Source organism: Embiotoca jacksoni, unplaced genomic scaffold (assembly GCF_022577435.1).
Source record: "Embiotoca jacksoni isolate LCO1_2020_lvr unplaced genomic scaffold, fEmbJac1.0.p SCAF_31, whole genome shotgun sequence".
In the NCBI taxonomy this organism is placed as follows: domain Eukaryota; kingdom Metazoa; phylum Chordata; class Actinopteri; family Embiotocidae; genus Embiotoca; species Embiotoca jacksoni.
The window spans coordinates 4,420,536-4,435,659 of NW_027185383.1; the positions used below are offsets into that span (position 1 = coordinate 4,420,536).

General features: G+C 41.7%; 1 protein-coding gene across 2 annotated transcripts; it reads right to left on the reverse strand.

Annotated features, from left to right (window-relative positions):
• Positions 1–560: 560 nt before the first annotated feature.
• Positions 561–15,094, reverse strand: LOC138207418 (phospholipid phosphatase 3-like). Of its 2 annotated transcripts, XM_069164624.1 has the most exons (7): positions 14,848–15,094; positions 14,597–14,726; positions 7,687–7,844; positions 4,153–4,433; positions 3,587–3,644; positions 3,320–3,496; positions 561–2,501 (listed from the first exon to the last, which is right to left on the reverse strand). In XM_069164624.1, exons 2-7 carry the CDS (start codon positions 14,718–14,720, stop codon positions 2,373–2,375), a joined length of 927 nt encoding a protein of 308 aa, XP_069020725.1. In that variant the 5' UTR covers positions 14,721–14,726; positions 14,848–15,094; the 3' UTR covers positions 561–2,372. The 2 variants fall into 2 exon arrangements, with proteins under 2 accessions (XP_069020725.1, XP_069020724.1); XM_069164623.1 differs by lacking the exon at positions 7,687–7,844 and adding an exon at positions 9,429–9,583 and having other exon boundaries at positions 14,597–15,093.
• Between the last annotated feature and the right edge of the window lie 30 nt (positions 15,095–15,124).

The window sequence follows — 15,124 nt, forward strand, 5'->3', positions numbered from 1 at the left end:
ACAATGGTATCACCCCTGGCATGGTCACGTAAACGAAACATATTTTGCACTTTATTCAACTAATCAACTTTAATCTGCTTCTGGGCACGGTGCCGGATCCACAGAAAAATCAATAAGCTTAGAGAACCATGTGAACACACCGGCCTCGAGCTCTGCTCATAACATGGTGGCACACAAAGAAACGCTCAATGTACATTCAGTGGAGACAAAGCGGCCTCAGCGCAGGCGAGTCCGACTGCTTCTAAGCATTGACACATGCGAACGAATTCTGCCACTCTGGCATAGTTTGTGTGTGGAGTCTATATTATTTCAGAGGGCCGTCGGGGAGAAAGGTTGAAGTCTGGAATGTACACTATTTCCCCACAGGAAGCCGAGCGTGGAAGTCTACCATTGACCCCACGCCCAAATCTCTCCATCACGCACACCCCCCCACCCCCTCCCCACACACACACGCATGGTCAAACAGCTTCTGAATTATAGAACCAAAAAAAAAAAAAATCTGAAATTCTTATTCGCTCGTGCAGCACATAACATAAAATAAACATCACAAGCACAGGCTCTTGATCTTTTTGGTTTTATTAAAGACATTTTTTATCTTTGATACGTCTTACAGTTTCATTGTACACAATTTCACAACAATACAAAAATATTCAAAAGGATTTTTTTTTTTAATAAAAACATCCTGAAGCTGTCTGCTTTGAGAGCTTTGTTGTTGTTTTCTAAATAAAACTAAATATTCACAAGTTTACTGGATGACATTTACCAAGCTTTGCCTCTTCAAGCAGCATGTTTTACATTTACACAGGTCTCGACGCAAAGTCATAGTGGGCGCTCTCCAAAAGTCATATACACATGATACTAAATGGTACTTTATCTGATGCTGTTTATTCAATTATGACCAAAGAACCTATGCGTCTTGGATCAAAGTTTGTCTCAGTTATTTTCAAACTGAGTAAAGATGTTTTCAGTCAGTGGTTTCTTTTTTTTTTTGCTAAAAAGTTAATTACGTTAAAGTCATGCAAACATATTAGCATCATTATAACTCGTCTATGATAATGCAGAGCCTCATTGTGTTACTTCACGAGACTTTATGAGTTATTAAGCATTAAAAATGTGCCAAAATAAGTTTCTTTGTAAGCTTGTCTTTCTAAATTTGCTTTGGTATTAATAAGCTATTGTGTGTAACCACTGTTCATATCTGTATTCTTAGGTATATGCCTGCATAACATCCAGTATATCACAGGATTTCTCAGCGATGTGAATCATCGCTGATTTTTAAAGCACTGTCCACGATGCTTGTTTTCCACAGTGTTCCCGTCTTGAGTTACATGCGTGTGTGTGTTGGAGCAGGTGCCTGTTATTCTGGCTGCAGAGAGGCACACATGTAGGCTATAAACACTGAAATATATAGACGTGACATGAAGACACACTGGTATACACACACACACACACACACACACACACACACACACACACACACACACACACACACACACACACACACACACACACACGGAGACAAACACACTAACACACACTAACCTAACATTTGTCTGGTACATATAACAGACAGTCATTTCATTAAATGGCTCAGTGGGGGCTCGTCCTAGCCAGCAGAAAGAGGCCCACATCCAAAACTTCTTACGCCCTTCACTGTACTTCCCACCTAGTATGTGCGCCTTCTAAGGAGCACCACACTATGAACATAATAAAAGCTTACAAAGCTTTTCAAAAGCTTCACTTCAGATCATTCAAGTGGTGACAAACAGTACTGAGTTTAGCTAAAATAGTGCTATAAAAACAATCACTCATACAACGTTTGTAATAAACAAAAAAAAACCAACTAAAACCACATCCTTCCTGAAATTAAGGAATTTGTTTTCTTGTCAGGATTTGTTAAGTCTCCGTCACACAGCGGGCGGCAGGACGAGGATGATGCTCCCGTGCCGGATGCAGCAGAGGGGAAGAGAGGAGCTGCCATTGTTGCGTTTGATTTTCGACTTCAGTCTGTGGAAAGGCCTCGACGGTGGAGAGTCTACGGTAATCTTCATGACAGAAGAAGAGGGACAAATATCCCTTGCATTAAAAAAAAGAAAAAAAAAAGAAGTTCGTCTCTCTTTTCCACATTAAAATGTCTGGTGAGACTGAAGGAAAAACATGAACATTTCCACTCAGAAAGCAAAACCTGCTTGACTGTTTTTCCGTCGCCTCTTCTCATCCTCGGAGATATTCAAGATTCCATGTTTGTCTGCATTTTCCAGGTTGTTGGCGTTTATATGATTCAGTATTGACTAGTGGCTGTAGTAGTGATATATATATATATAAAAAAAAGGCACAGGTCAGGGTTATATACAGTCAGTTCACAGCCTCCTCTACGCCATAATGAGATGGTTGCTCCGCTCTCTGATGTCTACCGCCGGAACGAGATCTTTCTTCACCGGGGTTGGAGACAGAGTGGAGCGTCGGCCTTTGGGCTTGAACAAGTCTGACACAAAGAACACCTGAGGAGAGCAAAGAGAGGAAACACCTTGAACATTGCAAAACTCTCACAACAAAGAAATGTGGATTGGACATTTTTTTTTTTTTTTTTTTTTTTTGGGGGGGGGGGGGGGACTAAACACAAATACTAAAACTACAAAAAACCTTATGAACAAAAGACAACGCTGATTAATATATAGAAATGATTATTAGGAGTATTTGTTTAAGTCTGTACTTTCCTAGCTGAACAAAAAGATGCATTTTATCAGTATTTTTGTTGTTGTTAAAAGTCTTCTTTCTGACACGTTTCTAGCTGGTAATTTCACTTCCTGCTCTTTGGAGCTCTAGTGTGGGGTTCCTCAAGGTTCTGTATTAGGTCCCCTTTTGTTTCCACTTAATAGCACCTTCTACAGTTTAACCTGTAGACGCAATCTCTACTTTCATTGATTAATACCCTCCTATCAACTTCACATTATTCATGGTTTTATTGTCTCACACAGTAATTATCAAAGCTTTTTGTCTTCATGCCTTAGGTGTAAAGCTCATTCCTGGCTTAAACCTGACTCTAAATATGAACTCATACATTGGCGACTGTTGAATTTTAAAATTCTGCTAATTCACTATAAAGCACAGAATAGTTTATCCCCTATTTACTTACAACTGTTTTCTACAAACAATTAATCTCTCACTTCTCTTCTCTGTTATATGTATTCTGAAAAGTTAGAAGTGAGTACTAATGAGATTCATTTATAGCAAAGGAAATGTCCATTTTGATTTTAGATTTCCTAACAAAAATAAATGTTGAATAATAATTGAATGTTACAACACCAGAGCCACTTACTATGGAGTAGGTCACCAGGGCTCCCTGTACAAACCCAGCCAGGACATCAGTGGGGTGGTGCTTGTGATCGGAGACCCGGGACAAGCCAGTGTAGAACGACATCATGATGAGGGTGAACTGGGTCAAAGGGCGCAGCAGGCGGGCTCCATGCCAAGTGAAACGAGACTGCAGGTAAAACTATAAAGGAGGCAGTGTTACGGGTTAATGTTAATACACAGAAGAAAAAGAATGAGTGGAAGTGCACGCTAAAAGAGTTCAGTAACTCACCACCAGATAAAGCATGGTGTACATGGAGAAGGATGCGTGTCCAGAGAAGAAAGACTTCCTGAGGACGAAAGACACCAGTCAGCATGTGTCCACAACTTAAAGTCAGTGAGCAGTCACTATTCTGTCAACTTTTACAGAGAACAACCGTTCATCAAAATAAATACTTTCAAATATTGCTTGGCATTTTATCTCATGCGTTCATTCAAACTTTACTTGAACCCTGATCTTTAATGATGCCGAGATTATATTGAACAGATTAAATTCATAAAGTATGTTAGATGCATATTAGAAATTGACGATAAAACAAAATGGGAAAAATTAAAACAATAAAACATAGACAAGATTTAATTAAGTTAGATAAAAATGAAACCAGTGGGCACAATAAAATAGTAATATACAGACAAGGCACTAATAAAGTCAGTTGTAAAAATTTACAATCTAGGGTATGGATCTTTGTGATCATGGATTTAAATTGACCATATAAGGAAGCAGGGTATTGATTTTAAAGTGCGTTAAAGATCGTTCCACTTGTAATATTTACACCTGTCTGACTGTTGTTTTAGTACCTGGCCTCCTGCACTTTGCTTTCCGGCCCCCGACACTGGTAGTCAGTGATGTAGCCCAGAGAGCAGTTGATGGTGGAGAAGTCGGGTTTGCACACGTCGAGAAAGTGAGGGCGCATGCGGCCCACTGACACTTTAGCAATGTCAGTGAAGGACTGGCTGATGGCACAGCCGAAGATGAACACCCCGACCTGCTTGTAGAGAGCGGAGATGTAGGGGTTCCCCACAAAAGACTTGGAGCCCTCGTTCAGGAAGTAGATCCTATAGCTCTCCCCGATGATGATCTGAAGGGGACAAAAGGGAAGTCAGAGACAGAGATCATGTCCTAATATTCACCCTGTTTCCTAAGATCTGAATTCTCTGTGACAATGTGTGAGTGCAAGAGAGCCAAAATACTTCACGAGGAATGAGAGTTGGAATCGTGTTAGTTGGACGGAGGATTTTCTTTGGCCAATAAAGTGTGATTCTAATATTTTACATGTAATGCAGCATTCAACTTTGTTGTTCATTAACATTATAAAATAACAGCCTAAATAATTTGATGATTTAAGACTTTCCTCTGTCATTCCCATTTTTAACATTAAAACACTCCAAATAGAAAATTTTGACTTTGCAGAATTCCCTAAAGCAAAGTCTGCTTTCAAAAAAAAATTTCAGTAACGAACCCACGAAGCTCTTATGAGCTTCCCAAAAGGCACGTTTCTCAGAATTCAACGTGATTATTTGAGGAAAAAAAAAATATGTGACTGAAATAACTGCTTTTCAAGATCAAGATGTAATTATGACAGCTTCAAATGAAAAGCAGTGATTTCTTCTGAAGTGGTTTGAAAAGGTAGGGGCTACTTTCTAGCTTCTAGCTGTAATTACCTGCACTATTCTACTTCTGAGAGAAAACAGTGAGACAACGTGGGAGGCAACTCAAACTGTCCGGCATGTATAGTTTTCTACGATTGAGTACATAAACCACCGTCCGAAGCCTACGATTGACTCAAGAGGGGGGGGGGGGGTGGAGTGGATAGCCATGATTGAAAACAGCTGTTTGAGCTGAAAAAGAACCCCACACCTCCCCAACCACCCCCTTCGTCGCACTGTTGTCTTCCAGCAAGAGGAGTGAGAGAGCGAACGGGGGAGTTTTCAGACGGGAAGCAAAAAAACACAAGTAGAAAGGAGGATAAACACGGAGGAGAGAGTCGAAGGTGAGAGGAGGAACGAGGAGCAGAGTGGGAGGAGGGGGAGGCACCGCTGGTTCTAATCAGGAGAAACGCTGAGCTCGGCGACGTGTCAGATTTTGGCGGCCGGACTACACCAGGCGCACGTCGGGGGCACGTTTGTTTTTCCCCACGCCCGGCTGTCTCGCTGAAAACAGGCTCCGATTTCACAGGGGGGGATGTCTGGCTGTTTTCGTGTTAGTATCTTGGTTTCATCAGACATTCTTTCACATAAGTCTCATTCTGGGAAACACGCTTCGGCGGAGGGGAGGGGCAGCCCTTAAGAAGATTTAATGAGCTGATAGTGTTGTTTCCACCATCCAGGCCTTTGGAGCCAGCTCGATACAGCCCAGCTGCGTTCATTGGAAAAGGGGAAGGGAGAGAGGGGGGGGAAAAAATGCATCTGCTTCCCCGCTTGTGAAAGATTTAACTGTGCGAATGAATAAATGAATTGGCATTGTAGTATATGTAGCTGTTACACTGAAACCGCAGAGATAATCGTGGGGGTAAGATGTTGATTTGTGGCTTATGTCAAAAACTGTGCATTTCCAAATGCTGTTTCCCTTTCTTCTAGTGAAGATCAGCCTAAATTATACAGGACACAGCTTCTTGTTCATTTCTCAGCTCTTTTCAGGGTGAAATGAAGCACTTAATTACCTAGTGTTGGTGTTTTCTGGTTCAGGAAACACAAAGATTGGCCACGGGGGGCGGCGGGGAGTGGATATGGAGTCTAAAGTCATGTTGTGCCAGGGGGAAAAATGAGATATTTGGCAAAGTCTTCTTGTTTGGGGCCTTCGCCACAATTCCACCCCACCAATTACAGCATTCAACCAAACAACCATTGCGTCAACCATAATTACACAGCCAGGACTCCTTCTCACCATGAAAACCCCTGTGGCCCGGAGCCTGGGGAGTAATCTGCTCTGCTGGCTGCAGGGAGACACGATGAAACCCAAAGCCATGAGGCAGGCCGGTGTCGGTCTGCCAGGTGACAACAGCACATGCTTGCAGTCGTGCTGAGCTTTCTGCAGCTAGAAAACCTCTGATGGATCTTTAATGTGCCTGCTGCTTGCTGCGCGTTCCAGTAATTTGTTGATGGTACGTGGCCGCATACAAACTAATGTGTTGCCTCAAAAGTGTCCGATTGTTTTGCAAGCAGTAGCTTGTTGGTTGCTAAGCTGTTGTTGTTGGTAGGGCATCCCGGGGTGTTTACAAGTGGTTGCTACGGGGTTCCTATGGCTTTCATGGTGATTTTCACAGCTTTAGTGGTTGCAAGGTTGTTCAAAGTCGTTGCTCCAGTTTAATGACGAAAAGTGACTAATTCAAGACTGGTGGAAACAGAGCTAGACACTAACAGATTTGAAAATGTTCCCTCTGCTGCTGCCTCACTGATTAATCCATAATATCATATATTTGGAAAATAGAAATATACTAATTGAATAAAACAAGTTTGTTTGGAACAAAGGATTCTGTCATCACACCTCATTTACACGTGGTGGAGCACAACAGAAGCTGCCTGTGAGTATACACACCGGATATTTTGAGCCACTGCTGTGAACTCAGAGAGTTTTTAGGGGAACTCAAACACTAATACTCAATTATGTACTTTGATGCATAAGTGAAGAAGAAGAAAAAAATAATAAGGCACTTTGGGTTGCAGTTATCTGTGATAAGTCTCAGTGATATGTTGTTCATTATGACGCCGTGTGGACTGAAGTATAATAAAAAAAAATACATTTGAAAACACAGAATGTCTAAAAGACGATTTAGTTCAGATTTTGGATACATCCGCACCGTTTTCTCCCAGAAGATTGCAACAATGCTTCACTCTACTTAAAGCACCTTAATCAATGGAGTCATCTGAAGTCCCCCGAGAGAGAAAGCCCTGAACAAATGTTGCTGGCTGGTTGTTATCGAGAAGGTGCTGAAAACAACAACAGGGTCTGATAGCACAGCTGTGGAGAGGAGGTGTTTCATGTATCATCAAGGATCATCTCATGTTTATACCCACAATGCATCAGCTGTTAGATAAAGCTCTGTGGCGAAGTGTGTCCTGGTATATTTCTCAGCACTATGAACATGTGTGGTGTGAGTTGGAGGGAAACATGAACAATGATTAATGCAACATCTTTAAGCAGTTCAAATTACATAATTATACACAGTATATTTATGAAATGTTATGATAAATACGACTTGAGAAATACTAGGATGAAGACAAGAAATCATGTGGTCAGCATCTACAGTAGTTGAAGGTGTTGCTAGTAATTGTGAGAGCTGCTGAGACGTGAGAGGTGATGAGGACATTAGTGATCAGAGTGAGGTGACTTACAGACAGGATGGTGATTAGAATGCCAGCAGCGCTAAGCACACCGTCGCTAATGGTGTCTCCATTTTTGGCCGGGTACTTGATGGACTCATCGTCGCAGTAAAACCCTCTACGGTAAGGCTGAACAGCGCTGGTCTCAATGACCAAGAAAGGCAGGCCGGCTAGTGTGAGGAAGCAGTGAGCATCACGGAGAGGAAGGAGGGGGTGGGGATGGGCGAAGGAGAGAAATGGAGGTGATAGGTTAATGGTACGCAAATTACAGAGGTCGTAGGTGCAAGCGGGAGGCAACGAGGGAACATCTGGGACCGGCTCGGCTCATCCTGTGGCTGTTGTCTGTGACTAATCATCACTGTTCATGGGTCTTTCTGAGCAGATCTGTGGATGTAGTGAAGGATCACACTGGTGGTTATTCATCTTTTAGTCCGTTAACTGCTGGCAGTTTCCTAAAGCATATTATGTTGCTTTTCAACCGATTTCTATCTCTCCAGGCAGCTTCCATTTTTAGCCTACAATTTGATTTATTCTCTTGTGGCCATTTAAGTTGCTCTAAAATTGACAAATAACAAGAGCTCAACTTAAGACTTAAAAATGGCTTATTATTAAAACCAAAAGTTGAATAAGCCCCAAAGTCCAACGGTATTTAAAGTATTAGTAATCGGTTTTGCTCTGACATAACCACGAAACTTCCATCTGCTGACGAACACAAGCAAATGTTTTTTTTGTGTGTATAAGTGAACAAAGGAATAACTCTCCCCCATTTTTGTGTGGAAATATAATGTTTACAGCTCTCTTGATCCAGTTTTTTTTTTTTTTTTAAGTGCTTTAAGATCCAGTCGTGTTTAAAATGTGTCAACCAATAAAAACAAATGGAATAGTCAAAGTTGTCATAATAACATCTAAGGTGGATTGTTTGGTTCAGGACGTCAACTCCAAGCCTTGTTTTGATCAGCTACAGTTTGTCATGTTAAAGTTACTGCATTAGGTGGTAATATAAACTCAACACTTCCTGTGTCTATTTTTCAAATTAAAAGCCCTCTAGCGTTTCAGTTTACTGAAATCATTCAATTCTTAGCAAGTCTTTTAGTGTGAAATATTTGCAGCAATGTGTTGTAACCGCAATTAGAGAATATCAGTTTAAATGAAAGATCCAAAAGAATATAAAAAAATAGCATGATTATAAGGTTGACTTTATTAAGTTAAAGCGATAAAAATATATATTATTGACTTTTATATTTGAACGTGTCACAGTAGCAACAGTGGTTACGCAACCTTAGAAATGAGCCACATCTAACCGTGTCAAAGGTGGGCTCCGGTACTTCAACCAAAAGCACTACACCTGTTAGTGAACGACCATAAACCTAAGTGGCAACAACTAGGGTTTGGAAATGGTTAGGAAATGTTTTGGAATTATTTTCAGCAGAAATGCTAACAATACAGAGGTCGCAGCCTCCCATATTTTAACTTGATGAACTAACAATTTTCTTACAGTGGCAAAATAAAAGAAAACCATGGCAGCCTGAAGAGTAGTAACTAAATCTGAAAGTTAATGACAATATGCTGTGGAAAATGGTTGGCAGTAATGCACAGCATACACAATTTACAGTCAATGAGACAAAACCACTGAGTGCGAGTCAGAGCCTGTTAAACCAATCATATCTTTCGAGGTGTCACGAGTCGGCCATTGATGAACCGAGTGTCCCGACAGATGTTCTCTCGCTCTCTCGCTCCACCACATCAGGACTTACTGAGACCACGGGCACAGTGAAGCCCACTGCTGTGAGCACGATGGTGGACACTGTGCTGTTCTTATAGGGCAGATCGATGCTGTTGTCACTGCAGAAGAATCCTCGCTGGTAAGGCGGGAAGGGAGATTTGTGCAAAAACACGGCAACAAGCACCACTGCATGGTTGGACAGATACATGAACGCAGGTGAGGCAAAACACAAACAAACAAAAAAGAAAAGCACAAGCACACATTTAAAACTCCCAAGGGAAGCATTTATCAGATCATGTTTTCCAAACTGACACTGATGGTGTCATTAAGAAAATGAGCCAAAATAAACATTATAAAATCAGTTGAAACACATGCCAAAATCAAAGCTGCATCGCTGCTTTAGACTTCAATGAACCTTTTATTCTGAGAATAGCATCAACTGATCTCAACTCGCCATTAAATTGTTAAGATGTGTTATGTTCTTAGGAGACACCATTGCCGCTAACTGACAACAAAAAACAGACTCTATCGGTCTTCCTTTCCTGCCGAGGCTTTCAAGTGCACTTAAAAAGGCCCTATTCAAGATGCCCGGGGGGGGTGTTTATGTCTGATCAATTTAGTGTCTTTCTCCACTTAAAGCGACAAAAAGATCTTATTTATCTCCCAAACAACAAACACAGAGTGGGTGTATTTAAGATGCAAGCAAAGAAAACAGACAGTTATTTTCCCCACATTTACCAAAAGGCTTCAGTGGAGGACTTTGATATTTGAGGGTGGACGCGGAACCCGGGAGAGGCCTCAAATCTGACAGAATTTGGGAAAACACACTTTCAAATCACTTCAAAGCGACATTTAGCTTTCAAGTCAGTCTTTGAATGATTCACCGATCCGGTGATACAAAGAAAAACAAGCGGACCGGTTGGATTTCTCAAACCAAATGTCAACACATGCTTCAGTTGCTGCTGAGCTCCTCAACATCCACACACACACACACACACACACACACGCGCACACACACACACACACACACACACACACACACACACACACACACACACACGCACACACACACACACACACACACACACAGCTGACTTGGGTCTTTGAAGGTCCAGCTGGACCAGAGCCGTGCTGCTCCGGGAACTCTACAGCGCCGGCCTTCCCTCCACATTCAGCAGGATTCAGGTTATTAACTTTCTCAGCTCTTCAAACAAATACCTGGATGGAGCTACGTTCGGTGCCGAAGACAGCCTGGTGAAAAAGAGAGCGCAGGGCGGGACGTCTCAACACTGCTGTAACTGTAAAAATATACCACACTTTAAAGTGTCTAATCCTTTAAGGTTGGTTAGTCTGGCCATGAACAGAACAACAACAGGCCTTTCCCAAAACAAGGCAAACTGCTGATGTAAAGCAGTCGGGAGAAGAAAAAAAAAAACAATAAAAGACAGGGTTGAAAGTGCGAGATGTGAAAGACGCTGACCTCAGAGCCGTGACCCCTGCAACCGCCCCCGAACACATTCACAGACGAGCCACAAGGCCAGAGGTCGACGGAGAGACGGACAGGGGGGCAACCGGTTTGATAAAATAAAGTCTTTAAGGAACCTGCACGGGGTCGAGTGCTTCAAACGGCTGATTGGAAAGAAATAAAAACAATCCACAACCAGACCGTCAGAGTCAGGTCCTGTTTTCCAGACATTCAGCGGGGGTTTTTCTTCCCCACTCTGTCCTCCGACTCTCGCATCCGTTTAAAACAGTGCAGCATCAGCAGTGAGCGCGGCAACTTGGGATTTTCCCCTCCTACCCTCTTCCTCTCTTCCCGCATCTAACAGGCAAGGGGGCGAGGAGGAGGAGAATGAGGAGGAGGAGGGCGTCTTCGCCCTGCCAACAACAACACCAGTCAGCAGGCAGGGGTATGTCTTTTGCATTAGCTCGACATCAAACCAAAGACAACGGAAACAAACAAAATGGTTGGAGAGGGATTTCTTTTTTTTCAGACTTTTCTATCAGTATCAGGTGTCTTCTACTTTCTGCCCTAACAATCAACGCAGGGGTCCAAAACACTGTAAATAAAGTATGACGAAGACTTTTTCAGCATTTAACTGAGAGCTGTCTGGTGTCAAAACGGGGTCAAAAACGTATTAAGATCTGGCAGTTCTTTGTAGCTGCAGCTCGTGGAAACTAGCATCAACGTATAAGCCTCACGCTGAATTAAAACCCCACCATGTCCTGGAGGCATTCGCCAAAACACCAAGTGTGACTATTAAAACAAACACGCGCACTTTTTCCACTCGCAGGGATCTCTCAGCTGTCTGGCATAGACGTGTGTATGTACATATCTGAGGTAGTTGGTGTATACACAGATGCAGTTGTTTTTACTCGCAGCAGCTCCACACACACACACACACACACACACACACACACACACACACACACACACACACACACACACACACACCTCGTCTGTCAGTCAGTCTGGCATGCTTCAAAACCGAGTTCATATTTCCACCATGTGAGGGGAAACTGCTCGGGTTAGATGAAAAGAACATTTACGTTGACTTGATAATGGCTGTAGCTGTTACTTCTTCTTTACAGGAGCAGATACAGTAACTTTTTATGTCTTTGTCTTACAAGTCTTTGTCCTACAATTATCACGTTTTAGTTTTTATGTTTAATTAGTTGCACAAGTTGAATTTAATGCAGCACTGTTTAAAGCACCATTTAAATTAATGATGTCTCGGTGCCATTCTGAACTCAATCTTTTCATGACAAATGGTTTTCCATAAAACGCCACTCCGAAGCAAAATGGAACATATCAAGAGCTGTAAATCGGGAAAGCACATTTTTCATTCTGAAACCAAGTTTTGGTTTGTTTAACTGGGTCAGATCAACCAAATTGCTAAAAAATGTAATACTTTCAGTTTCAGTTGTACTTGCCGAGATGTTTTTTTTTTTTTTACATATTTGTCACAAACTTTTCTGCCATTATTCCAACATAGCTAACTAAATCTAGCCACTAAATATATATATATAAAAAAATGTAATTTGTCATTTTGGTGAAAGAAGCCTCTAAGTTAAAAAATAAAAAAATAAAAAAATAATTACTCCCTTAACATTTTCAGCATGGCCTGAATTCAGAAAATTAAAAAAAATCTACACGCAATCCATCACCCTTAGATTTAGTGAAGTGGGGGAAAAGCACAAACCAACGTCATTATACGATTAACTGGAAAACACAAAAGCTTCAAGCTACAGCTTATTGTAAACTGAACCTGATCACCTCACTGGAGGCGGGAGGCATTTTTGAGGCGGTTCAGTTCAGTCGGGGTGAAACTCTCCTCCAGTCTACTGTCTGATGTTATCTTTACTGGCGCTCATGGTCTGCAGGCAGCAGAGGAACTGAAAGTGCATGAGAGCGATATCCCTGATGGATGCAGTTAGAATCAAACTGCAATCAGTGTGTGAGAATGGAGGATAAGTGGCTGATTACCAGTGCTGGCCCACCATTTCCTCTCTGTGGTATCTCCCTTTAAACCACATCTTTCTCCAGATAAACACTGCTGGTTTGTTGACAAGCTTCTCTGTGGGAACATTGGAACATACAAAACAAATCGTGGGGATTTACCCTCCACAGAGACAAAAACTAGACTAAACCTAAGTACAGCTTGTCAGAAAAACCTTGTTTGTACAGTAGATCCTTCATGAAATTGTTAACAACAGCCAGACTGTTGCTTTTCCCCAAACTGCTGTGCTGTTTGTAATCATGGCTTTATACTAATGTTACACTGAGCAACATACTGGAGTAGAGCGGCAATGATTATTTTATTAATCAATCACCAGAAAATCAATCACAAACTACTTTGACAATCAATTAATCAGTTCCTGTCTTCTTTTTTTTTTTCTTTTTATGAAAAAATGTCAAATTTCTCCAATTCAAGCTTCTTAAGGAGTCCTTTAGTCTTTCATAAAAAATAAACTGAATATCTTTTGGTTGTGGAGTGCTAGTCGAGATAAAACAAAACATTTTAGGCTGCACCTCGGACTTTGAGAAACACTGGTTGACATGTTTTCACTATTCTCTGAAACTTCCAAACAGCTGATAAATACGTGGAGAAAATAATCTACAGATCGATTAACAATAATAATAAAAAAAAATAAAAAATAATAATGCTTATTTTCAGCCCTGCCTTGGAACCATATGGTAATCAGATCATGGTCAAAAGGTTTGAGCCCCACAGACCGGCACACTTTTTGTAGGACTGATAAGTTCAAGTCAGTGTAATAAAAAAAATAAATAAAAAAATAAAAAGTTTCACCCACAATTCCAACTTTAAGCTCAGAGTCTGCAGCTGTCGAAGAAACCAGGACCCGAACGGATGAACATGCACACCCTCCTCAGGTCTGACCTTTTCACCGTTTCCTAATTACACCGCACACACAAGTATATTATGCCAGATGTTCAGATCAGAGGAATTCCAGCTGCTGCGGCATGTGAGCCATTCTGGAAAATATAATGAGCCGTCAAAGCAGAGGTCCGAACAGCACAGGTGTGGGTGGAGACCAAAGACATACATCCCTCCCGGGGCACTTTATTAATTACTTTCCTCTTTGCTAGCACATTTGTGGGACTGAGGAAAACCAGCTAAGCAAATGTCACATTTGGAAAACACGTCGCTTCCTCGATAAAACAGTTAAATTGGTTACATGTGCTAACGTGTTACATGAGCTTGTTGAAGTTGATGTAACTTATAAATAAAAATATAGGAACAAATAAGCAAATAAAATGACTTGTTAATATCAAGATAATAAGTTTGTTTTTGATTTCATTTTCCTTTTTTTTTTTTTATAAAGAAAAGGTTCATTACTTCGCTTAACCTAAGGAACAATAGCAACAAAAACGATTTTCCTATCAAGTATGATGTTATCTAACCGTAACATTCAAATATCACATATCTCAACGACAGGGAATAATATCACGTTAGAGCCATGAAGAGCTCAACTGTGTGCTAAGGCAAGTAAATGCGACATGAATGGAAAAGTAAAGTCCACTTTAAACACAATTTAAGTCCTATAAAGTAACTTAAAGTGATCACCCCCCCCGTCCCGTCCCGTCCCGTCCCCCCCCTCCGGTGTGTGTGTGTGTGTACTGATGTCCCGCATGTTGCCGGTGAGGGTGATGTTAACATGTGATGGGACTCTCACCCAGGAACAGGCAGAACAGATCCACTCCGACCAGCAGCTTCCTCCTGCTGTGGTCTTTGCAGTTGTTGTTGTTGTTGTTGTTGTTGTTCAGTGAACTCCCGCCGTTCCTCGTCTCGGCTGCCATCGTTTTCTCATAAATCAAACAGCGTTGCATTTAAAACCTTTAAAAGTGTTTCTAATAAAATAAAATTAAAAATTAAAAAGGGAACAAACTCAAGCGTGTTACTAGCTGCCGAAGTTCAGCGTCTTACTTTCCCCCCGTGTTCAACACGTGTCTACATGAATCCCGGAGGAGGAGTAGTCACGCAGGTCGGTACGAGTCTGTGAAGAAAACTCGCTGTTTGAGACCACTCGCTTCTGACTTTGTACCGCCGCAGCTCTCCGTCTTCTGACCATCCTTCCCCTCCTTTCTCCTGGGTTAGTTCAGGGTCCCGTGACGAACCCTCCGGGACAGACACTCCTCCGGCTCCTCCCCTTTCAATTAATGCCACATGTTGCTGCACAGACAGGCTGCTGACTCCCAGCTCA